Source organism: Staurois parvus, unplaced genomic scaffold (genome assembly GCF_062004578.1).
Source record: "Staurois parvus isolate SC_StPar_1 unplaced genomic scaffold, SC_StPar_1.0 ptg000570l, whole genome shotgun sequence".
In the NCBI taxonomy this organism is placed as follows: Eukaryota; Metazoa; Chordata; class Amphibia; order Anura; family Ranidae; genus Staurois; species Staurois parvus.
This window is the reverse complement of record NW_028318366.1, coordinates 946847-973791: the sequence shown is the minus strand read 5'-3', so window position 1 is coordinate 973791 and position 26945 is coordinate 946847. Positions and strand designations below refer to the sequence as shown.

Here is a 26945-nt window from a genome sequence, read left to right as displayed (position 1 = left end):
CGTCAGCTGACAGCGGGCTTCACCTGAAAACGGGTCACAGGAGATCAGAATGAACTGCACTCCTCTGATCCACAGAAGTACAGACAAAAGAGCTTTGCCTGAACTTCTCCTTCAAAGAATATGTTCCTCCAACATGTCCTATTCCTGATCTGTGCCGGCTGTCCCATGTCCTGGTATAAAGACGTCTCCTCTTCTCTCTGTATTGCTTCCTTTGTGTGAGATCCCCGGTGATCCTGCTAGTCCCTCTGATTTCCTATTACAAACTGACCACAGTAGGCATGAGAGCTCAGCATGGTCAGTTCTGTAGCTGTGCTGGGAGCTCAGTCTGCTCTCCTCCAATTATTAGACTTGTCTTGACATCTCCCCTCCCTGCACAGCCATTCACTGGGAAGACCAGTGAACTGAAGACAAGTGATCACATGAACAGTAGTAAGGAGAATGTCACTTCCTGATATCATTGCTTACTACTAGTGAAATCTGTGAATGATCACCGAGGTCACATGGTACAGGGCTATTCCCAACAGACTTGTACCATGTGACAAGCTGTGACCAATCACAGCTCTCACAGTATTTCTTAATGGCTGCAGGAATGCAGACGGAGAGAAGGAGAAATTATTGCTTTTACAGCCTTTATGGGTGTAAAAAAACATAATAATATAAAAAAATAAAAATGTAATTTTTTTTTTTAAATTATAATTTTTGGTTATAAACTAATTTGGGTTTTTTTTTTTACTAAAAAGATATCTGAATACATTTTGGCCAAAATTTATGAAGAAAGATTATTTATTTGCAATATTTTATAAGAGAAACACTTTTTTTTACAAACTTTTTGGACATTTTCATTTATATAGCAAAAAAAAAAAAAAAATTTCAGCACTGAATAAATACCACCAAAATAAAGTTTTATGGGTCTCAGAGTGCGGGAGTGTGACCTCAGAGTGCGGGAGTGTGACCTCAGGGTGCGGGAGTGTGACCTCAGGATGCGGGAGTGTGACCTCAGGGTGCGGGAGTGTGACCTTAGGGTGAGGGAGTGTGACCTCAGAGTGCGGGAGTGTGACCTCAGAGTGCGGGAGTGTGACCTCAGAGTGCGGGAGTGTGACCTCAGGGTGCGGGAGTGTGACCTCAGGGTGCGGGAGTGTGACCTCAGGATGCGGGAGTGTGACCTCAGGGTGCGGGAGTGTGACCTTAGGGTGCGGGAGAGTGACCTCAGAGTACGGGAGTGTGACCTCAGAGTGCGGGAGTGTGACCTTAGGGTGTGGGAGTGTGACCTCAGAGTACGGAAGTGTGACCTCACAGTGCGGGAGTGTGACCTCAGGGTGCGTGAGTGTGACCTCAGGGTGCGGGAGTGTGACCTCACAGTGCAGGAGTGTGACCTCAGAGTGCGGGAGTGTGACCTCACAGTGCGGGAGTGTGACCTCACAGTGTGGGAGTGTGACCTCAGGGTGGAGGAGTGTGACCTCAAGTAACACAGAGATTTCCTATGATCGCCGGCTCCATCTAGAGGCCACAATGAGGTGATTTTTCTGAAATCTCTCCATCAGTAAAACTAGCCCAATATGATATTATGGCCACTAGATGGAGCCAATGATCATAAGAAATAAAATACGGCCAAAACTCCTCCCAGCTGGAGAATGCCGGTCACATCCGTTCAACATTGTTCTCCATAGACCTCTAAGTGTTTGTGAAATCTCCCACCACAAAATATACTCAGCCAATCACAGGGCAGGACTCCATTTTTATTCTTCTCCTGCCATCAATGGCCAACCCGGTCCCACACTTCATCCATGTCTTTGGGGGCCTCTGATCTCCTTATGAACTGTTTCTTCCATGATGAAGATCAGCCATGGAGTATATCTGAGGTGTATATCAGGGTGTGCTTCTTCCCCACATGAGAGCTGGGATGTCCAGCAACATTCATCTAGAAGACATTTCCCGCACTCAAGGCACTAATACACCTCCAGGGTTGTGTGGGACCCCTGATGTACAGGAAGACAGGACTTCAGTGAGGAACCTTTCCCTCACTCAGGACAGGAAAGTGACTTCTCCCCCGTGTGAGATCTCTGATGTTTGTGCAGACTGGACTTCTCTGAAAAACATTTCCCACACTCAGGACAGGAAAACGGCTTCTCCCCCGTGTGAGATCTTTGATGTCTGACAAGTTTTGATTTTTCTATAAAACATTTCCCGCACTCAGAACAGGAATACAGCTTCTCCCCAGTGTGAGATCTCTGATGTGTGTAAAGATTTGATGACCTTGAAAAACATTTCCCACACTCAGGACAGGAATACGGCTTCTCCCCTGTGTGAAATCTTTGATGTTTGTGTAGAATGGACTTCTCGGAAAAACATTTCCCGCACTCAGGACAGGAATATGGCCTCTCCCCTGTGTGAGTTCTCTGATGTTTGTACATACTGGAATGCTCTGAAAAACATTTCCCGCACTCAGGACAGGAATATGGCTTCTCCCCTGTGTGAGATCTCTTATGTTTGTGCAGACTGGAATTCTGAGAAAAACATTTCCCACACTCAGGACAAGAATATGGCTTCTCCCCCGTGTGAGATCTCTGATGTGTGTAAAGACTGTTCTTCTCTGAAAAACATTTCCCGCACTCAGGGCAGGAATATGGCTTCTCTCCCGTGTGAGATCTCTGATGTCTGAAAAGATGGAACTTTGATAAATAACATTTCCCGCACTCAGGACAGGAATACGGCTTCTCACCTGTGTGACATCTTTGATGTGTGTAAAGATTTGACTTACTAGAAAAAGATTTCCTGCACTCAGGACAGGAATATGGCTTTTCCCCCGTATGAGATCTCTGATGTCTGTAAAGATTGGACATCACTGAAAAACATTTCCCGCACTCAGGACAGAAATGTGGCTTCTCCCCCGTGTGAGATCTTTTATGCACATTAAGATAGGATTTAGAACGGAAACCCTTCCCGCACTCAGTACAGGAGAAGCTCTTCCCTGTTGGAAGGCCGGCCCGGTCCCGCACAGTCTGAGGTTCCTCAGCATACGAGGAATCTGATGGTCCATCTACACTGGGTGGTGCCGGATGGACATTGGAGGGAGCCGGGTTTTCTCCTGGACTATACTGTGTGATGTCCTCATCTTCTACTTTCCAGTCTGGAGACAAAGTGAGACAATCCTCGGAGGTTTTCCTCATCTCCCGGCCATGGACTAAAATACAAAGACAAAGAGGATTACTAGACAGGAGCTGATTGGTTCCCCCAAACCAGGACTCCACCCACATCAGGCAGCTTGGTCTCTGAGGAGCTTACAATTCCACCCTCAAGGGAACTAGGAAATGGCTCCTCTGATCTCCTACCAGGTCATTTCTTTATTCATGGACCTTAGTCAGAGAGTGAGGAAACAACCAGAACTGATACATAAATTGTGTCTGCAGCACAGAGAAGGAAGATTATCCGAGAGAAATCCAGGAATACAGGACGGGGAACACAGCTCAGGAAAGTGACCAGGGGATTACAGGCTGATATATCACCCAGTCCCCGCCCTACTCTGGACCAATCAGTGAGCAGTATGGGTGGAGGAATGGATTTAGTGTTCATGACCCACCTGTGCTGATCTCTGTAGGAGTGTCCTCCTCTATAAATGTCCCCGTTATTCCATCCTCCTCCATAGACTGCTGATCATCCCTCACATACGCCTCTTCTTCTTCTGCTTTCACCTCAAATTCTATATCGATTGGATCTCCACTCTAAATCAAGGAAATGAGAGAAAATATCATCTGTAAAATGTAAGATTTATGATTGTGACATCACACACAAAATCCACACATTGTCTCCCTTCACAGAAGCAGATCACATGTGATATGTCGGTACATTTCCCCTAAATACCGCATGCCATCCTGAAACTGTCCATTTCCTATCCCGTGTTGCGGTATTGACCACAAACACTGAACACGCTCAGTAAATACCGCATGAACAGGCGTTACATTCACAGAAGGAAATAAAGAATGAAATGCATGCGGTCATTAATTAGTGGTGGAGACATGCGGCATTCAGGAAATGTGTACTGCTTGGTAAAGAGTGGGCGGCCGCTGGCATCCTTAACAACCAGTAAACAACATGGTTGTTAGGGAGCGAGCGGCCACTTCGTCCTAACCAAAAGATGAATCTAAAAAAAAGAATTACCGGCAATGAAATATTAAGAAAATGGCGTGGGGTCCCATCCCGGGTCTGGTATGGATTTTGAGGGGGACCCCTTGCCAAAAAAAAAGAAATACATACTAGACCCCTATCTGAGCATGCAGCTCGGCAGGTCAGTAAACAGGGGGATGAGAAAGTAACCCCCCCTCCTGAAACATACCAGGCCACGTGTCCTTAACATGGAGTGGATGTTCTGTTGCAAGGGGGGGCTTTGCTCCCCCAGAGCACCTTGTCCATGTTGATGGAGACAAGGGACTCTTCCCTACAACCCAGGCTAGTGGCTGTGGGGGTTTGCAGGCAGAGGACTTACAAAATTTAACAAGGGGGCCCTCAGATCCCTCACCCCATGTGAATGAGTATGGAGTACATGGTGCCCCTAATTATTCACCCCAAAAAAGTATTCTGTTAAATACAGCAGGCAGTTTTTGATAAGTCCTTTATTAAAAAAGCAAAAATAAAGCAAAAATGTCCCCCCGGTGTAGATCCATCATCAATCACGATGCTCGCTGTCACCGCTGACTTGGAAAGAAAAGCTCCGCTCCCAATGAAGACTCCCCTCTGTCTGACAGCTCTGCTGCCTCCTGCCACTAAATATACTAAGGGACGGTGCCACTCGGTGACGTCACTGACCGGGGCATGTTGTATTGGTGATGTCACAGGGTGGTAGCGCTCTTTAGTTTATTTAGAAGTGGGAGGCGGCGGAGCTGTCAGACGGCAGGAGTGGAGCTTTGTTTTTTCTTCGAGTCAACAATGACAGCGAGTATTGTGATTGGATCATCGATGGATCTACATCAGGGGGATATTGTTCTTTATTTGTGTTTTGCCAAAAATGACTTCGAGTTTTTTTACACGACACTTTTTTTGGGGAATGAATAGGGGTGCTATGTACAGGTGTAACTGGAAAAATGAGAATCTGGTGCAAAAGTTCATTTATTTCAGTGCAGCAATTTAAAAGGTGAAACTAATATATGAGACTCATTCCATGCAAAGCAAGATAGTTCAAGCCGTGATTTGTCATCATTGTGATGATTATGGCTTACAGCTCATGAAAACCCCAAATCCACAATCTCAGAAAATGAGAATATTCCATGCAATCAATAAAACACGGATTGTACATAGAACAATATCCGACCTCTGAAAAGTAGAAGCTGCATATGTACTCAGTACTTGGTTTGGGCCCCTTTTGCAGCAATTACTGCCTCAATGCGGCGTGGCATGGAAGCTATCAGCCTGTGGCACTGCTGAGGTGTTATGGAAGACCAGGATGCTTCAATAGCGGCCTTCAGCTCTTCTGCATTGTTCCATCTCATGTCTCTCATCTTTCTCTTGGCAATGCCCCATAGATTCTCTATGGGGTTCAGGTCAGGCGAGTTTGCTGGCCAATCAAGCACAGTAATCCCACGGTCATTGAACCAGGTTTTGGTGCTTTTGGCAGTGTGGGCGGAGCCAAGTCCTGCTGGAAAATGAAGTCAGCATCCCCATAAAGCTGGTCTGCAGAAGGAAGCATGAAGTGCTCCAAAATCTCCTGGTAGACGGCTGCATTGACCCTGGACTTAATGAAGCACAGTGGACCAACACCAGCAGATGACATGGCTCCCCAAATCAACACAGACTGTGGGAACCTCACACTGGACTTCAAGCATCTTGCAGTGTGTGCCCCTCCATTCTTCCTCCATACTCGGGGTCCTTGTGCCTCTCCATTCTTCCTCCATACTCGGGGTCCTTGTGCCTCTCCATTCTTCCTCCATACTCGGGGTCCTTGTGCCTCTCCATTCTTCCTCCATACTCGGGGTCCTTGGCCTCTCCATTCTTCCTCCATACTCGGGGTCCTTGTGCCTCTCCATTCTTCCTCCATACTCAGGCTTCTTTTTTTTTTTTTTTTTTATTTAAATATTTATTAGTATTTGCACAGAAATAACAATAGAAAAAAAAATAACGAAAAGACATTTTCAACTCTATCCTCATAAATATACAATTATTTCTTATGTTTTCAATAACCCCCCCTCTTAAAACCTTGACCCCCCCCCCCCCCCCCGCTCTGCATTCCCTTGTCTTGTATCCAAAGCAAGCGTATCCTACTAGTTTGTTCTCTATGACGTTCTATTTTTCAATTTCTCCTACTTGTTACAAAATTTTCCCATTTTTCCCATCTCGCGAGATGTATCTCCATCTTATCTTCCTGTATATAAAATATCCTCTCCATCTCCCTAGTCCAGTTTACTCTCTCTATCCATTCCTCCTCTTTCGGTATTTCTCTTTTCTTCCAATATTTGGGGATCAGGCTTTTTGCTGCGTTCAAATAGTACCCTAAACCTAATTTCTTATATTTACTAATTGGTATTTCTGAACTATGTAACAGGCATATCCCAGGGTCTAACCCGATATTCATTTCAATGATGTTCTCTATTAAATATATTATTTTTTTCCAGAATATTTGAATCTTTGGACATTCCCACCAAATATGATAAACTGTCCCCACTTCCCCACACTCTCGCCAACACCACTGTGATTTCTCCGCACTTATCTTTCCCTCCACACTCGGAACAATGTGCCATCTTGTCAGACATTTATAATTTAATTCCACATCCCTCAAACTTACATTTCCGTGAACTAATCTATTTATTTTCTTCTGTTTTCCTTCATCTAGTACCACCCCCATGTCTCTTTCCCAATTCACTATGTGCAGTGGTTTAATATTTGTGCCTAAATCTGTGAGGATTCTATATACTTTGGCTATTCCATGTTTCCCATCACCCCGTGTGTCCAGCAACCTTTCAAACAAATTCCAATCCTCTTTCATTCTCAGGGGTTTTTTTAGATTTCCCCAAAAACGTTTTAATTGATAGTATCGCCACTCATCCAGCCTAGTGAAAATATTTCCCTTTTCCTTTTCCAGCTCTTTAAAGGTCTTCAATTTCCCATCCCCCATTATATCTCTGAGTTGGACGTCCTCCTTTGTAAACCATCTACCTGCTATTTCTTCTCTACCTGGTGGAAAAAATTCTGTATTTCTTAGTGGCATAAGTATAGAGTTAAATTCCCATTTCATATATTTGTGTATTTTATCCCATTCCCTTAATACATTTACAGTGTACAAACTTAAATCCTCCTTCAGTCCTCTATATTGTGTCGGTAACCATATTATACTATTCAGTTTAGTTCCACTAAGTGTATTCTCAATTTTTACCCAGCTTTTCCCCTCTACATTGAACGTCCAATCAAAGATTCTTCCTAATATTACTGCTTTATAATATCTCTTTATATCTGGAACTCCCAGGCCACCCTGCTCTTTATCTCTACTTAATACCTCATGGGACACCCTCGGTTTTTTCTTCCTCCAGATATATCCCGTTATCATTTTTTTTATCACTTTAAAAAAAGCTTCCGGGAGTTTAATTGGTATCATTTGGAATCTGTATAAAATTTTTGGTACGATTATCATTTTTACCAAGTTTATACGTCCTAACCACGATGGGGTTCCTCTCTCTAACGCTTTTAATTCCCCTTTTACTTCATTCAATAGTGAAATATAGTTTAGCTTATACAAGTTTTTATACGACGTGCTGAGCCTTACACCCAAGTACTTTATATCACTTTCTTTCCAAATAAAGGGAAACTCTTCTTGTATTTTTTCCTGTTCACTTTTTGGGATATTTATGTTTAAGATCTCAGTTATTGTTGGATTGATTTTTAAATTTGATAATTCTCCATATTCCTTCAACAATTTCATTAGATTTGGGAGTGTGATCCTGGGGCTCCCCACATAAAACAGCAGATCATCAGCGAAAGCTGCCACTTTATGTTCTACACTTCCTATCTGAATTCCCTTTATGTCTCCATTTTTCCTTATTGTTGATAAAAGAGGCTCTAATGACAAAACATATAATAAGGGAGACAAAGGGCAGCCCTGCCTCGTTCCATTTGACATCCCAATGGGTTCTGTTTTTTCCCCATTTACTATTACCACTGCCGAGGGTTTACTATACAGTTTTCCAATCCATTCCCTCATTCTACCTCCTATTCCTAGATCTTCTAAGGTATCCATCATGAAGCCCCAGTCTACTCTATCGAAGGCCTTTTCTGCATCAATTGAAAGGGCCACCGCTGGTACCTCCCCATTTTTACTTCTCTGAATCAGCATCAGGGATCTCAACCCATTGTCCCTGCCCTCTCTTCCTGGGACAAAGCCCACCTGATCTCCATGTATCCATGTAGGCATAAACTCCTTCAACCTATTCGCTAGGACCTTTGCATATATCTTGGTGTCCAAATTCAACAGTGAAATGGGCCTATAACTTGAACATTGCGAGACGTCTTTCCCTTCTTTATGTAACAGTACCACATGAGCCTGCAAAGATTCTCCCCTCATGTCCATCTCTCCTCCCAGGGCATTCATATATTTTTCCAATTTGGGGTTTAATATTTCACTAAATTTTTTATAATACCCTACTGTATAGCCATCTGGGCCTGGGCTCTTCCCCATCTCCATACTTTTTACTACTATCCTTATCTCTTCTTGTGTAATCTCTGCTTCAAGGGAGTTTAGTTGGTCTTCTTTTATTTTTGGTAATCCTGCATTTTTTAGATAAATCTTCCTTTTTTTTTTCTTTTTTTCCTTATCCATATTATTTACTTCATCATATGGAGTGATATTATACAACTTCCTGTAATAGTCCGCGAACGTCTTTGCAATTTCTTTATTTGAGTGGACCATTTCTCCCTTAGGGCTTTTTATTTTATCTATATAATTCCTATTTTTTTTTTTCCTTAAGGTTCTCATTAAATATTTTCCTGGCCTATCTCCCCATTTATAGTTTTCGCTTAACACTTTATTATACACTCTCCTTCTCTCCTCTTCCATCAGGGTTTCCAGTTCCTCTTTCTTTTTTATTATCTTCTGCTTAATTTCTATTAGCATTTTATTTTTATATAGTTGTTCTAACTCCGATATATCTTTTAAGAACCCACTAATTTTTTCTCTTCTTTCTCTTTTTTTTCTTGCCCCAATTGCAATCAGAACTCCTCTTATATATGCCTTATGAGCCTCCCATACTGTTGCTTTAGACACATCCTCTGTCTCGTTCTCTTTAAAGAATCTCTCAATTTCCTTCCCAATCCTCTGTGCATTATCCTTGTCCATGAGAAGTGCTTCATTCAACCTCCAACCTACCCCTTCTGTTCTCCTCCCCCATCCCATCCTCAATACAACAGGGGCATGATCCGAGAGCGTCATTACTCCTATGTCTGCTTTAACCATTGAGTCTATAAAGTGATGTTCTACCAATATATAGTCCAACCTTGAGTATATCTGATGTGCATTTGAGAAAAATGTGTAGTCTCTATCTTTCATATGCAAGATTCTCCATGAATCTACCAATTGGCATCCATGGATCACCTTCTTTAATAGTCTCAGAGATCTACTCCCCTCTCTTTGTACCTTAGAATTTGTATCAATTTGTGGATCCATACAAAAATTAAAATCTCCCGCCACTATTATACAACCCTCTTTAAAATCCATCAACTTTTTTAACACACCCTTCAAGTACTCCTCTGGTTTTTTATTTGGACAATATATATTAGCTACTGTGCACTCCACCCCTTGTATTTTACCCTTCAAAAACAGATATCTCCCCTCTGGGTCCACTTTTCTGTCCTTTAATTCAAATCTTATATTTTTTCTGAACCCTATTGCCACCCCTTTAGCTCTCTTAATTGGGGAATCTGCAAAATACCATAATGGGTAATCTCTAGATTTCAGCTTCACCTTAGATTCTATCTCAAGATGTGTCTCCTGCAAAAAGACCACCGAAACTGCTTGATGATGTAATTCCTTAAATAACCTAAATCTCTTCCCAGGACAATTTAATCCCTTTACATTATAAGTGATAACTTGTAAATCTTCCATCTTTTTTTTTTTTTTTTTTTTTTTTTAGAGATCACATAACTATCCTCCTCTTTACCCTTGCTTTTTATACCTCTCTCTATCCTGCAGAGTATTTCCTTTATTATTCTTTTCCCTCCCTCCCTCCCTCAACTCTCCCCAACCCCTACCCTTCCTAACCCTCCCCCCCTGCCAGCTCCCCCCCCCCCTCCCTCCCGCCTCCCCACCCCCCCCAGGCTTCCCATGCCTTTGGATCATATTCCACCTTTGATCCCTCTATGGGGGTTTGACTCTGCCCATGACCGCTTACCTCCCCCTCCTCCCCAATATCCCCTTATCTGTTAATTCTCTATTTCCTCTTTTGACCAGCTGCCACTTTCCTGACCCACAAAAATCCAACTCTCCCTCCTCCACTTCCCAACCAGGTATCGTTTGTCTCTGCAGTCCAAGTTTGTCACAAAATTCCTCCATGTCTTCCGGGAATTTTAAAATAGCTGTAGTTCCATCCCTCCACCCAATTAAACTTAAGTCACGACCCCATCTGTATTTCACATTTTGTTTTTTCATCTCTTCTAATAGGGGTTTCAGTGATCTCTTCCTTCTCAGAGTCTCTGCTGTCAGATCTGCAAAAATTTGGATATTTTTCCCTCCATATGTAATATTTGTTTTTCCTTTGATCTTTTTCCATATCTCTTCTCTATCTCCATAATTATGAAATTTAACAATTATATCTCTCGGTTTTTCTACCCCTTTTCCTTGTTGGTACTTCCCAATCCTGTATACTTCATCCAGTTTGAACATCTCCTCATCCGAGTTGTCCATTATGAAGTTCAAGATTTTGCCAGATAATTCTTTTAAATCTTCCCCCTTTGTCAGTTCCGGGATTCCTCTTACTCTGATATTATTTCTACTTTCTCTATTTTCTTGTTCTTCCATCCTATAAAGCAATCTCTTGTATTCTTTTTTATCTTCAATTATCCATTTCTCTAATTTTAGGATATTCTGAGCCTGGGCTTGTACCTTCTCCTCCACTTCCTCCACCCTAGTTAACAGTTGTCCCAGATCTTCCCGGATCATCCCCATCTCTTGCTTTATTGAGTTTTCCAAACCTTTAAACATCTCCACCATTTCTTTTTTGTTAGGTATTTGCATATCTCTTTCCAACTCTCTTGGTTCAATACCTTCCATTTGATTGTTATAAACTGGGCCCAGGGAAAGTCTCGGACTATTATCCACACTTATATCCAATTCACTTTTTTCATTTATTCCCTGAGTTCTTTCTGGGGTAACATTTCCTTGTGACACATATTTCTTAATTGTACCAGTTTGGGTATTCTTAGGCCCGCTCCCTTTTATATTTTTACCTTTCATGTTGTTATTGAAATATTTACTCTTGTTTCATGCAACTTCGGTTCTCTTACTCCTCCCGATCTTCAGACCTATCCTAGGAATCCCCTAATTCTTTTATTTTCAGGATGAATTTTTAAAACACTGTCTTATTCTGGATACTTGGGAAAGTAGTGCAGGAGCTCAATATATATAAAAGTCTAATATACGAACCCAATGTAAATGGTGTATAAAAAGGGGACCTGTAGGCTGAAGACTAACCCACGGTCATCACTCACCCACCGCGTTGGAACCTCACTCCAGAAGCAGATCTCCTCTGTATTTTTGTCCACTTATAGCCTCTTGAAAGGATTCCTAGGGGTCTCACGTAGCTCATGTAGCTTATCTTTAGGTCACAAGTCCTCTTAAGTTGGAGTTGATATACAGGTTAATACTTAATAGAGAAAGGAGTAGTGTAGGAGGTATACTTTTTAACCCTTTTATGAAAATGAAGATATAAAGTTTATAAGACTGTAAAGTTGAGAATGGTTAGGAGGTGATATGGGGTGGAGGTAGGTTAAGTAGAGGAGACAGGTATATGTTTATACGTGGTGTATATTGTGGGGGCAATATGTCTTTTGCTCTCCTCCACCTGCACTGCTATCGGGCAATCTCTCTCCTTCTCTGAGCTCCCAGAGCTCCTCCGCGGCTTCCCACGTGTCGGTGCCGCTCCAATACCTTGCCCGTCTCACCAGCGTCTCCCTGGCGACCCCGCTCCTCCGAAGCCGCCGCAAGACGCCGGAGGATACCACGAGGCTTCCCTCTCTCAGCTGGCTCTAGGCTGCCCGACCGTCTCCCTGGCAACCCTGCTCCTCCGAAGCCACCGCGTGACACCGCGAGACGCCAGAAGATACCACGAGGTTTCCCTCTCTCAGCTCTCTCCAGGTTCCAGGCTGCCCGACCGTCTCCCTGGCAACCCTGCTCCTCCTCGATAACAGCTGCTGGGCGTCGGGGGAAAACCCAGAGGTATCCCCCTCCCGTCTCTCTCCTGACACTCTCCTGGGTCCGATCGTCCTCGGGCTTCCACGAATCCTCTCCTGCAGGTGGGTCTCTGCACTCAATTAGTGCTGCTGGCCATTCAATCAGGGATTCATAGGGAGGATAAACGAGGGGAGGCTATCGGAGAGTGCTTACTACACCCTCTCCCATGCCGCCATGTTCAGGCTCCACCCTCTATTAGTTGTCATATACTCAGGCTTCTTGTGCCTCTCCATTCTTCCTCCATACTCGGGGTCCTTGGGCCTCTCCATTCTTCCTCCATACTCGGGGTCCTTGTGCCTCTCCATTCTTCCTCCATACTTGGGCTCCTTGGGCCTCTCCATTCTTCCTCCATACTCGGGGTCCTTGTGCCTACCCATACTTCCTCCATACTTGGGCTCCTTGAGCCTCTCCATTCTTCCTCCATACTTGGGGTCCTTGGGCCTCTCCATTCTTCCTCCATACTCTGGGTCCTTGGGCCTCTCCATTCTTCCTCCATACTCGGGGTCCTTGGGCCTCTCCATTCTTCCTCCATACTCGGGGTCCTTGGGCCCCTCCATTCTTCCTCCATACTCTGGGTCCTTGTGCCTCTCCATTCTTCCTCCATACTCGGGGTCCTTGGGCCTCTCCATTCTTCTTCCATACTCGGGGTCCTTGTGCCTCTCCATTCTTCCTCTATACTCGGGGTCCTTGTGCCTCTCCATTCTTCCTCCATACTCTGGGTCCTTGGGCCTCTCCATTCTTCCTCCATACTCGGGGTCCTGGGGCCTCTCCATTCTTCCTCCATACTCGGGGTCCTTGGGTATCTCCATTCTTCCTTCATACTCGGGGTCCTTGGGCCTCTCCATTCTTCCTCCATACTCGGGGTCCTTGAGTATCTCCATTCTTCCTTCATACTCGGGGTCCTTGGGCCTCTCCATTCTTCCTCCATACTCGGGGTCCTTGGGCCTCTCTATTATTCCTCCATACTCGGGGTCCTTGGTTTCCAAATGAGATGCAAAAGTTGCCTCACCAGAAAAAAAGGACTTTGGACCACTGAGCAGCAGACCAGGTCTGTTTTTCTTTAGCCCAGGTAACACGCTTCTGACGTTGTTTGTTGTTCAGGAGCGGCTTGACAAGAGGAATACGACATTAGAAGCCCATGTCCAGGATCTGTCTGTGTGTGGTGGCTCTTGATGCACTGACTCCAGCCTCAGTCCACTCCTTGTGAAAGCCCCCAACACTTTTGAATGGCATTTTCCTGACAATCCTCTCCAGGCTGCGGTCATCCCTGCTGCTTGTGCACCTTTTTCTTCCACACTTTTCCCTTCCACATAACTTTCTATTAATGTGCTTTGATACAGCACTTTGAGAACATCCAACTTCTTCTGCAATTCCCTTTTGAGGCTTTCCCTCCTTATGGAGGGTGTCAGTGATGGTGTCAGGTCAGCAGTCTTTCCTATGATTGTGATTCCTACTGAACCAGACTGAGAGACCATTTAAAGGCTCAGGAACCCTTTGCAGGTGTTATGGCTGAATGAGCTGATTAGAGTGGGACACTTTGAGCCGAGAATATTCCACCTTTTCACAATATTCTCATTTTCTGAGATTGTGGATTTGGGGTTTTCATGAGCTGTAAGCCATAATCATCACAATGATGACAAATCACGGCTTGAACTATCTTGCTTTGCATGTAATGAGTCTCATATATTAGTTTCACCTTTTAAGTTGCTGCACTGAAATAAATGAACTTTTGCACCATATTCTCATTTTTTGAGTTTCACCTGTACTCTATACTCATTCACATTGTGGGGGGGCCGGGATGTGGGGGCCTCCTTGTTAAAGGTGGCTTCCAGATTCCAATAAGTCCTCCACCCACAGCCCCCCACAACCACTGCCCAGGGTTGTGGGGAAGGGACCCTTGTCTCCATCAACATGGGGATAAGGTGCTTTTGGGGGGGCAGAGCACCCACCCCATGTTGAGGATATGTGGCCTGGTATGGTTCAGGAGGAAGGTGGGCACTCACTAAGGATCTGGTTTTGATTTTGAAGGGGAACCCACGCCTTTTTTTTTATTATTTTGGCATCGGGGATTCTCATCAAAATCCATACCAGACCTGTCACAGCTGTCAGCGTGGAACCTGGCAGCCATCCGCTCCTTGTTTACTGGTTGTTGGGGACACTGGCGACCTCTCCTTAACAACGAGCTATTTACAAGTGTTGCTATGGACACCAGTGGTAAATTCCCCGCAGGCTTCACTACTAAAAAACAGAATGCAGCATCTTACTACATACTGGGATACGGGAAGATACCGCTTTGTGATTGGAGCCCATAGTCTCTACAAGTCCATGTTCTAGATTCTCCATCCCACCAACCTTGTAATAGTGAGGGATGGTGTGATCTCCCTGTGTGGAATCCCGGGAATACAGAGGACGGGGACATCTCTCTGTTGGGTTCCTGGTATTAGGTGGCTCCATCATATCCTTGTGTCCTTCTGAAAACTCCTCCATCACTCCATACTCCTCATCCTCCTCTTTATACTCTTCTTTAACATCAATATTATCATCCCCGAGGATTCCACTCTGAAAGATATAATAAAACATTCATTGTAACAAACATGCTGTGTATAAATCACAACTACCAATAATTGTCATCATCTACCTGATGATGGTGAGGGATGGTGTGACCTTCCTGTGTGGAATCCCGGGAATACAGAGGACGGGGACATCTCTCTGGTGGGTTCCCATGACTGGATCCATCTGTAGGAAACACACACACTGACTGAATCCATTGTTTCTATGTGTTTATCAGATGATGGGGGATCTAGGTGGATCCTCCGTACTGCTCTCTCCTTTACAATAAAGTCTCCTCTTACCCGGTGATGTGAGGGGCGGCTGATTGTCCATCATGACGTCCTTGTAGAGATCCTTGTGTCCTTCTAAATACTCCCACTCCTCCATGGAGAAATAGACAGTGACACCCTGACACCTTATAGGAACCTGACACACACAATGATACAGTCACCATCCAGACACATCCCTTGTCTGTTACTGGAGAATGTCCCAGAATTCCCGGCACCGCTCACCTCTCCTGTCAGCAGCTCAGTGATCTCTCTGGTGACTTCTAGAATCTTCTTCTTCTTTCTCTCTTCTATCAGGGAGGGAGGTGGAGGCAATGTGATGTCATATGATCTCCAGACTTCACAGGAGGAAAACTCTACATCTGAACACAAATAGTCACATCAAATGATATTCTCAGAATCCTCCTCACCTCTCCATTCAGGTCTCCATTTTATTAAAGCCCCACTTCAGGCTGAGGTATAATTCCCCCCCATAGGACCCCCACACTACGCAGGGTATAGGCTTGTTGCAGCATTCTGATGTCATTACATACAACGCAGGACCAACAGTCCCACTTTACATGTGAGGATACCAAGCGACCCCACATCCTAAGAGAATCAGAAAAAAGCAAGATGGAGGGACATTGGGGAGAGGAGCTGTGAGGTCAGTGTGATGTCATAGGATTCTCTGACTCCGGATGGAGGGACATTGGGAGGAGGAGCTGTGAGGTCAGTGTGATGTCATAGGATTCTCTGACTCTGGATGGGGGGACATTGGGGGAGGAGCTGTGAGGTCAGTGTGATGTCATAGGATTCTCTGACTCTGGATGGGGGGACATTGGGGGAGGAGCTGTGAGGTCAGTGTGATGTCATAGGATTCTCTGACTCTGGATGGGGGGACATTGGGAGGAGGAGCTGTGAGGTCAGTGTGATGTCATAGGATTTTCTGACTCTGGATGGAGGGACATTGGGAGGAGGAGCTGTGAGGTCAGTGTGATGTCATAGGACATATAGACTCTGGATGGAGGGACATTTGGATGGGGAGATTTGAGGGGTCCTCTATATGAGGCTCCTGTACAAACCAAATCCTAGTTCCTGGGTGTGTCCTACCTCTCCTAAACTGAAGAGTGAACTTTGACCTTTACCATCCAGAAACTTGTCCGGAATCTGTGGAAGTAAGCTGTCATGTGATCAGGTGACGTGCGGAGGAACGGAGTGTAAATAGCAGACAATAGTCTCCATCATGAAGGAGATGAGGGGGAGGGGAGGAAGTCACTGAAGGTGACCATAGATCCATGGAAATTCAGCTGGTTCAGCAGGGATCGCTCACATTTCCATCCATGTGTGGCCCCTGCCGGATAAAAGCCACTCCCCCAGTGGCTGCAGCCAATAGTTTCAGTGCTGATCCGTGTATTCTGAGAGCGGAGGAGTCCCCCATTGTCAGAATACAAGAGTGCAGCGGGGAGGATTCCCCCATCCACCTCCAATGTGTGGATGGGGGAATCACTTCAGTTTTTATGGTCATCCCGCTGGCTGAACGATAAAACTGAACCACGTAGGCCAGCTTTGGGAGCAAATATATTATCATCAACTCCTCCCCCTGAAGGGGTTCATCTACGTATTACCTCCTCTGCTGCCAGATCCAGGAATGTCTCCTTTCTGCTTCCTTATTCATGGAACTTCCTGTCTGGGTAGAAGTCAGAGGACAGACATGACGGGGGTTACTGGGTGTAAATAGAAAATAACATCTTATTACCTCCTCTGCTGCTACTTCCACCAAGGTCTCCTCTATCCCTCCTGCCTGTACCTAACATCACTTCCTGTCTGTGTCTGACATCACTTCCTATCTGTACCTGACATCACTTCCTGTCTGTCTTCCATAGAGACTTCCTGTCTGGGTAGAAGTGAGATCCCCACCTTGTGGAGCTCAGAGGAACTGCAGCCCCGAGAAGCGTCTGTTAGTGTGACCCCGGCCTTGTGCTGGGTGTGTATGGACTGTAGATCCTTATAGAGGGGTCACCTCCACTCCCACCAAGGGGGACAGAAATATATGACTGCTCGGGGGAGGGATTTTGGCTCCATTGATTTTGCAGTAAATGTGATTGCATTAGTCCCGTTGATTTTCGTATTTCCATGTAATAAAAGGTGTCACACAATGTCGGGTTCCCCTTTCTCTCCTCCCTGAGTGTGTATTTAGAGGCGGAGCTCCTGCTGGAATGGCAGTTGGAGGCGGAGTCTAGGAGGGAGACTGACAGAACCCGCAGCAGACTTGCAGGAGTGAGCGAGGAGGATCCGGTTCCTTTACCATCGGAGATGAGGAGAGTGTGAAGGATGTTTCTGACTCTGGGAGCTGAAAAGCTGGGAGTCCTATTGGTGTGGTGAGGGGGAAGCACTACTAGGGGGCGCCCTCACCATCCCGTGTACAAGAGGTGGAAGAAGGCGTGGCTACACTACAGCCAACACAGTTTGGAGGGCGGAGCACTTTCACACCTTATCAACTTTTCACTGATTGGTGGATTTTTGGAGTAAAATAAGTGGATTGAAGTAGCTGCAAAGTGGAAGCGGTGGACTTGCAGAGAACACTATACTGAGCACACAATATTGTCTGTCTCCATGGATTTGCACAGGATTTGAGATGATTTCCTATAGCAGCAAATCTGATGAGATGAATGAATGTAGCGCCCCCTCCTGGTCAGGTCTAGGATGTGTAGAGTCAGGTAAAGCATAGCTGTGTTTCTCTGCTCACCAGAGAGGCTGTCAGGTAAATTCAGTCGGTATTCTGAGTTACAGAGAGCTGTGATTGATTAGTCAGGTCTGCTCATGCTGCTCTGGTTCTGTTGGAGTTTGTCTGAGTTCTGCCCGCCTTCAGGAAGCTATGAGAGTCTTCCAGAACATGGGAATTGGCTAGACAAATGACCAGCATGAATATGGATACAGTCCTGGCCAATTACAGGGGAGGGTGGCCCCATTGCATGCTGGGAGTGGTATTTATACTCTGAGAGCACATGGGTTCAGTGTCTTTCCTCGGAGAGGATTGCACCAGACAGGCTGGAGGCAGGCTGCCTCGCCTGGCACTTGCTGTTATGTGGCCTCGGGTGGGTGACCTGAGGGCCTGAAGTTAGAGAGAGTGACCCTGATTCTACAGTAAGCTGACTGAGGGGAGCTGTCTGCCAAAGCTCTGTCTGGTATCACTGGAGAGAGTGGCTTGGAAGATTGGAAGGAGGCAACCATTCTGTCCTTGGACCTGTGAGTGCAAACTCTGAGAGATCTGGGGGGCTCTGTGTGCTTGTTACCCCTCTGGTGCTTGATAGTCAGCCTGGGTCTGAGAAAGGGAGCCCTGCCTAGTGTTCTGCAGAGCTTGTCCAAGTATTGCTACTGCTAATGGGACTTCGCTCTCCTACAACTACTTGCTGCTATTTGTTACTGAGAAGTCTGCTATCTCCTGTCAGCCGAGACTTCACAAGTCTTCTACTAAGAGATCAGCTAGATGTCCTCAGTGTGAAGAGTTCTGATTCTGGAGGATCCGACTACATTCCCCATCCCTATCCCCAGTTCTACAATAAACTCCAAACACAAAACATCCCCTAGACTGGTCATTGGAGACAACGAGCAGAAGTGTGTGTGTTTGCCTTGCTGTGGGGCAAAGCAAAGGGGAACCAGGGGCAACATTCAGCTCCTTCTGAGGTAGTGCTACATGAAGTCGGTGTAAAGTGGAAGCAGTAGATCTGCAGGGAACTGCATCTTGAGCACAAAACACTTTGTTGTATATGGATTTGCATATTGTTCAGTATTCTTAATTTACTGGCAAACAACACAAGATCAATTGAAGTAGGTGTAAAGTGGAAGCAGTAGATCCACAGAGAATAATATTTTGAGTTGGGATGGGCTGACGGTTCAAGTCAAACATAAGTTTGAATCGAACATTAACTGTTTGAGTGTTCACCATTATGCAGGAAGTTTGCCCGCGTGCCCAAACAATGTAAAACATGCTTTGTGATTGGCCAAAACATTGCACCTGACCTGTGGTCAGGTGCAAAGCTTTGGCCAATAACAGGTGAGTTCTCAGGGAGAGCCATGATTGGCCAAAGTGCTGGCCGTATTATTGAGCCACAACATGCAGAAGAGGTGGTGGAGTGGATAAGTCAGTCATCCTCATCCTCTGTCATCCAGGCTCATACTATTTTGCCTTCCACCACAGCTGCCAAAGTGTCCTGTTCCTCCGGCTCCTTGTCCACCACAGCTGCTCCTTCCGTAGCCCCACCATCATGCATGGAGGAGTCACCAGAATGATTGGATCATAGTGTCAGTTCCATGCTGCTGGAGGATGTGCAGCAATCTGAATGCTGTGATGTTGGTTCCCAGGATGAGGAAAGGAGTGACGTGAGCCTAGAGAGAGGGGGCGCCAGTGAGGGAAAAGAAATTGTCAGTCCTGTTCCCCCAGCCGCAGCACACTGCCAAGTTGGCTCCATTGATGAGGAGGATGGGGATGATGAGGTCACTGACCATACTTGGGTGCCTGAGAGATCAGAGGAGGACAGTGAGGAGGAGGCAGAACTCCAACAAGGCAGGATGTCCTCCAGGGACAGGCATAAGGGCAGCCAACCAATGGCATCACACGACAGAGCTCCACAGGTGGGGGGCGCTGCTGACTCCATGCAGACTTCCACAAGTTCTCTGGTGTGGGCTTTCTTCAACACATGTGCAGCATTGCTGTTTGCAGTCTTTGACTGAAGCAGACCAAGCGTGGCCAAAACACCAGCCACTTGGGCACCACATGCTTGACAAGACGTATGATGAGCTGCCATGCAGCCCGCTGGTAACAGCACCTGAAAGACCCAGAAAAAGTGCAGACTTCTCCTTGCTCCTCATCTGGGATCTCTACTGTAAAACGTCAGGTCTTCTCAACAGCCTCCACTGAGAGGAGTGATGGTACAGCAGTGGGTGGCCCATCTGACAGCAGGACACCACCTGTTCATTTCAGCAGGAACATTTCACTACCCCATTTGCTGAACCATGAAAAAAAGACTGTCCCACCCATCCACATTCTATCCTGGCCAAATTGCTGCCTTACAACTGCTGCCTTTCCATCTGATAGACTCTTCCCCCTTCCGGGAATTTGCAGAATGTGCTGTATCACAGTGACAGGTTCCGAAAAGACAATTCATTTCATGCAAGGCCATTCCAGCTCTGTACCATCATGTGGAAGGTCATGTTTTGGCCTTGTTGGACAAGGCGGTCAGCAGCAAGGTCCACATTACTGACACGTGGTCCAGCAGGCACAGTCAGGGATGGTACATATCCGTCACGGCACACTGGGTAACTCTGCTAGCAGCTGGGAAGGATGCAGGACAGGGTTCAGTTCTGGAGCTTGTTCCACCACCATGCCTCCAAAAACCTGGTGGTGATTCTGCCACATCTGTCTGCTCCACCCCCTCCCCTTCCTCTTCCTCTATGGCCTCTTCTGCTGAATTGTCATCTCCACTGGCTTCTGCTCACCCAATAAATCCAATTCAAAATACTAACAACTTACAAAACCATCCACAACTCTGCCCCCAGCTACATCACCAACCTGGTCTTAAAATACCAACCAAACCGGTCTCTTCGGTCCTCTCAAGACCTCCTGCTCTCTGGCTCCCATGCTCACCTCCAGGACTTTCCCTGAGCCTCTTCCATCCTATGGTACTCCCTACCCCAATCTGTCCAACTATCTCCTACTTTATCCACCTTTAGAGGATCCCTGAAATCCTTCTCTGTAAAGAAGCCTCTCCTGCTTCTAACAAATACACTGTGTTTTAGTTCCTCCATCGGCCCATTGCCCAGTTATGACCTTTGTATCACTTCACCCTCCCTCTTAGATTGTAAGCTCTCATGAGCCGGCCCCCTGATTCCTCCTGTACCAAATTATATTGTAGCTGTACTGTCTTCCATCATGTTGTAAAGCGCTGTGCAGACTGTTGTCACTCTATAGATCCTGTATAATAATCCGATGATAATGATTCTGTACTGAAGAGTACCCTGGATACAGCATTGTGCTAATATCAGGATCACAATGTCACCAAACATGGTATGAATGAATCTCATTCTGATACTAGTGAGCTGTGATTGGCCCACAGCTATCACATGGTACCTGGGCCAGTCATAGCACCCTCTACTATCTGATGTAGTGGTAGCCAATCACAGATCACTAGTAATCACAGCTGTCATGAATGACACTCTGTATAAAGCATTGCTGACACGGTGATCATCATTGTAAAGAGAATCCCTGATCCCCCCTAGAGTAGTGCAGTGCTGTTATGGACACTACTCTGAGAGAAAAAAAGTTTAAAAAATTGAAAATGTTTTTATTGGTTTTTTTGGTTCTGTTTGTTATCATACTGTCACCAGTCAGGTCCCTGATCACCACCACATCAGTCATGTGATGACGCTGTACTGCGCTGGTGAGTTTGTAGAAAAAAAAGTGAAAAAATATTTATTTAATTTCTTTATTTTCCCAAAAATTGTGACCAAAACTGCCAACTTCAAAAAAACTAGGATTTATTTTTACCAAAGACGTAGCAGAATACATTTTGGCTGAAATTTATAAGGAAACATTTTTTTTCCTTTTGGATGTTTTATAACAGAAAATATTGGGGGGTTTCTTAAATGTTCATTTTTTTCATTTATATAATAAAAAATAAAAACCTCAGTGGGGATCAAATAACACCAAAACAAAGCTCCATTTATGTGAAACAAATTCTATATATATTTCATTTGCACACATTGTTGCATGACTGAGCAATTACCAAGTAGCGTAGTGCCAAATAGCAAAAAATAACGCCTCCCTACTGGGCACTTATACCCCCTTCCTGCCCAGGCCAATTTTCAGCTTTCAGCGCTGTTGCACTTTGAATGACAATTGCGCTGTCATGCAACACTGTACCCATATGACATTGTTATCATTTTTTGAGACAGATAGAGATTTCTTTTGGTGGTATTTAATTGTTGCTGGGTGTTTTATTTTTTGCGATATAAACAAAAAAAGAGCAAAACATTTGAAAAAAGTTTTCTTTGTTTCTATTATAAAATTTTATAAACAGGTAAGTTTTCTCCTCCACTGATGTGCGTTGATGAGGCTGCACTGATAGGCGGCACTGATATGCAACAACGATGGGCACTGATAGGCGGCACTGACTGATGGGTACTGATGGGTGGTACTACTGGGCAGCACTGATGGGTGGCTCTGCTGGGCACAGGTGGATGGCACTACTAGGCACTGCTGGGCACAGCTGGTAGGCACTACTGATGATCGGTGCTGATCCCTCCTCTGACAATTGCCAGTTATTGCCAGTACTTTCCTCATGCTGTGACAGTGTGAGGAAAGTGCAGCCAATAACCAGCAACTGCATTTCCCGGTGATCTGCTGTCATTGGACACAGCTGATCACGTGCTAAAAGGCCGCTGTGATTGGCTTTTTACCACATCACATGATCAGCTGTGTCCGTAGGATGCAGAGATCACCGGGTGCACGCCCCAAGGGTGCGTCTCTGTGAGCACATCATATGTTGCCCTCCCAGGACTGGACAACCATGCTGTAGCCGTCATTCAGTTATAGCGCGGTTGGCAAGCGGTTAAAGTGGATCTGCACTTCATCTGAACACTACAAACCAAAAATACTATTTAATTCATTGGTAATATTCAAAGCAAACTCCCCCATCCATCCATCCATCCGTGTCTTCAGGATTTACTTTGCTGAGAAATCATTTTGAAAAACATCACCCCAGCATTTGTCAGTAGCCATCTTGAGTAAGGGCAGATGATTCCTGTAGCATTTACTTCCTGGAATCCATCAGCCCTTAGCTTAGGCATTGGCTGAGCGGAGAACCCCCCCTCCCCTTCCGAAGACTGTTGGGGTGTATGACATCATTTTCCTAGGCAGGAAACCAGGAAGTGAGTAACAATATGTAAAAAAAACATTCAAAACAAGTAAATATGATCTACTTTCCTATCTATATACCGATACTAGCAGTGTAAGGACTAGAAATAGTCAATGCTGATTGGGAGAGTGAAGTTCCACCTTAAGAGGTTAAAGTGATTTCCTATAATCGTCAGCTCCATCTAGTGGCCATAATGCTGTATCTTCCCTGAAATACCTCCTGATGTAAAAATAGTGCAATACAATAATATGGCCACTAGATGGAGCCAATGATGATGTGAAATAAAACATGGCCAAAACGCGTCCCAGCTGGGTGAACACGGCTCACATTCATTCAGCTCATTGTTTTATGAACAGAACTCTAAGTGTTTGTGAAATCTCCCACCACAAAATATACTCCAACCCGGTCCCACACTTCATCCATGAGAAGGAAATAAACCACGCTAGGACTCCGTGTACAGACTACGACTCTTCCTCTCCGGGGCAAACATGGAACACATGACCCTACACATACGTGATCCCACTGCCGCCATCTTGGATTCTGGAAAGCGAGTTGTTTATATGATAGCTTGATTGTCATCTTTTCATTTTAAGTCCATTTACCACATTAACCCCTCCCCCTCCAGAGGATTTACCCCCCCCCCTTCCTGACCAGGCCATTTACCACATTAACCCCTCCAGAGGATTAACCCCCCCCCCCCTTCCTGACCAGGCCATTTACCACATTAACCCCTCCAGAGGATTAACCCCCCCCCTTCCTGACCAGGTCATTTACCACATCAACCCCTCCCCTTCCAGAGGATTTACCCCCCTTCCTGACCATGCCATTTACCATATTAACCCCTCCCCCTTCTGAGGATGTACCCCCCTTTCCTGACCAGGCCATTTACCATATTAACCCCTTCTGAGGATGTACCCCCCTTTCCTGACCAGGCCATTTACCATATTAACCCCTCCCCCTTCTGAGGATGTACCCCTTTTTTCTGACGAGGTCATTTACCATATTAACCCCTCCCCCTTCTGAGGATGTACCCCCCTTCCTGACCAAGCCATTTACCACATTAACCCCTCCACCTTCTGAGGATTTACCCCATCACGGTATAGGGGCCCCGGCCAATTATTAATTCCTGATTAATGATCCTGAGTGTCACGAGACAATTGAGAAAAAAAAATATTTTGGACTTTTTACTATTAAACAATAAAAAAACAAATTTCATCATAAATTTCAGTCAAAATGTATTAATTGGTGTTTGATGACACCATGGAGAGTGTCTTTTCTACTATATCACAGTCTATCTGCACAGCGATCTGATGGGACGAAGCACTGCCATCGTCTGAGATGGGGGTTGGAGGAAAGCTGGAGATCTTGGATTGATAGACAAGTGCTGGGTGATCCCTCTGAATTGGGGGTCATAGGATTCTGGGAAGCCCCCCAGTGTTGTACCCTGATGTGCTGTGTGCTTCATCATGAAGAAGTGTCGTGGCATCCACATCTGTCATTTCCCTCATCAGAGAACCACACAATTCATTGTTTTTGGCTTCACACTTGCTTTATTTTTTCAATTTGTGGTGAAACATAAGAGATTGATAGATTTCCATCGTACTATTGTATTGTGACCACTTCATCCATGTCTCTGGGGGCCTCTGATCTCCTGGTCTACTGCTTCTTCCACCACTTCATCCATGTCTCTGGGGGCCTCTGATCTCCTGGTCTACTGCTTCTTCCACCACTTCATCCATGTCTCTGGGGGCCTCTGATCTCCTGCTTCTTTCACCACTTCATCCATGTCTCTGGGGACCTCTGATCTCCTGGTCTACTGCTTCTTCCACCACTTCATCCATGTCTCTGGGGGCCTCTGATCTCCTGGTCTACTGCTTCTTCCACCACTTCATCCATGTCTCTGGGGGCCTCTAATCTCCTGCTTCTTCCACCACTTCATCCATGTCTCTGGAGGCCTCTGATCTCCTGCTTCTTTCACCACTTCATCCATGTCTCTGGAGACCTCTGATCTCCTGCTTCTTTCACCACTTCATCCATGTCTCTGATCTCCTGGTCTACTGCTTCTTCCACCACTTCATCCATGTCTCTGGGGGCCTCTGATCTCCTGGTCTACTGCTTCTTCCACAACTTCATCCATGTCTCTGGAGACCTATGATCTCCTGCTTCTTCCACCACTTCATCTATGTCTCTGGGGACCTTTGATCTCCTGGTCTACTGCTTCTTCCACCACTTTATCCATGTTTCTGGGGGCCTCTGATCTTCTGGTCTACTGCTTCTTCCACCACTTCATCCATTTCTCTGGGGACCTATGATCTCCTGCTTCTTCTACATCTCTAGGGGCCTCTGATCTCCTGGTCTAATGTACCTTCCATGATGAAGATCAGCCATGGAGTATATCTGAGGTGTATATCAGGGTGTGCTTCTTCCCCACATGAAAACTGGGATGTCCAGCAACATTTCCCACACTCAAGGCACTAATACACCTCCAGGGTTGTGTGGGACCTCTGATGTACAGGAAGATAGGACTTCAGTGAGGTACATTTCCCTCACTCAGGACAGGAAAGTGGCTTCTCCCTGTGTAAAATCTCTGATGTCTGGAAAGATGGGACTTCTGCGAAAAACATTTCCCACATTCAGGGCAGGAATATGGCTTCTCCCCGTGTGAGACCTCTGATGTATGTAAAGATTGGACTTATCTGAAAAACATTTCCCGCACTCAGAACAGGAAAGTGGCTTGTCCCCTGTGTGAGATCTCTGATGTGTGTTAAGATGGGACTTAACTGAAAAACATTTCCCGCACTCAGGACAGGAATACGGCTTCTCCCCTGTGTGAGATCTCTGATGTATGTAAAGATGTGACTTCTGTGGAAAAAAATTCCCCACACTCAGAACAGGAATACAACTTCTCCCCCGTGTGAGATCTCTGATGTATGTACAGTTCAGACTTCTGTGAAAAACATTTCCCGCACCCAGGACAGGGATATGGAATCTCCCCCGTGTGAGACCTCTGATGTCTGGAAAGATGATACTTATCTGAAAAACATTTCCCGCACTCAGGACAGGAATACGGCTTCTCCCCCGTGTGAGATCTCTGATGTCTGTAAAGATGGGACGTCTGGGAAAAACATTTCCCACACTCGAGACAGGAATATGGCTTGTCCCCTGTGTGAGATCTGTGATGTGTGAAAAGACTGGACTTCACTGAAAAACATTTCCCACACTTAGTACAGGAATACGGCTTGTTCCCCGTGTGAGATCTCTGATGTGTGAAAAGACTGGACTTCACTGAAAAACATTTCCCACACTCAGAACAGGAATATGGCTTTTCCCCCGTATGAGATCTCTGATGTTTGTAAAGATTGGACTTGTCTGAAAAACATTTCCCGCACTCAGGACAGGAATAAGGCTTCTCCCCCGTGTGAGATCTTTCATGCACATTAAGACCAGATTTAGATTGCAATCTCTTCCCACACTCAATGCAGGAGAAGCTATTCCCTGTTGGAAGGCCGGCCCGGTCCCGCACAGTCTGAGGTTCCGCAGGATATGAGGAATCCGATGGTCCATCTACACTGGGTGGTGCCGGATGGACATTGGAGGGAGCCGGGTTTTCTCCTGGACTATACTGTGTGATGTCCTCATCTTCTACTTTCCAGGCTGGAGACAAAGTGAGACAATCCTCGGAGGTTTTCCTCATCTCCCGGCCATGGACTAAAATACAAAGACAAAGAGGATTACTAGACAGGAGCTGATTGGATCCCCCAAACCAGGACTCCGCCCACATCAGGCAGCTTGGTCTCT

The 26945-nt window shown here is 45.6% G+C and overlaps 2 protein-coding genes across 2 annotated transcripts in view; one reads left to right on the top strand and one right to left on the bottom strand.

Moving 5' to 3' along the window:
* Positions 1-26945, top strand: part of LOC149450582 (uncharacterized) — a 122624-nt gene that overhangs the window by 19973 nt on the left and 75706 nt on the right. The window lies entirely within an intron of this gene.
* On the bottom strand, positions 1659-26851 carry LOC149450585 (uncharacterized). The gene is made up of 2 exons (XM_089691739.1): positions 26153-26851; positions 1659-2646 (listed from the first exon to the last, which is right to left on the bottom strand). Exons 1-2 carry the CDS (start codon positions 26839-26841, stop codon positions 2019-2021), a joined length of 1317 nt encoding a protein of 438 aa, XP_089547865.1. The 5' UTR covers positions 26842-26851; the 3' UTR covers positions 1659-2018.

Bases quoted from the DNA above. Each gene is read 5' to 3' on its own strand.
- LOC149450585 (XM_089691739.1), bottom strand. From the start codon at position 26,841: ATGAGGAAAACCTCCGAGGATTGTCTCACTTTGTCTCCAGCCTGGAAA. The intron at 2,647-26,152 runs GTCTCACACGGG...CAGACATCAGAG, and splicing joins CATCTTTCCAGACATCAGAG to ATCTCACACGGGAGAGAAGC.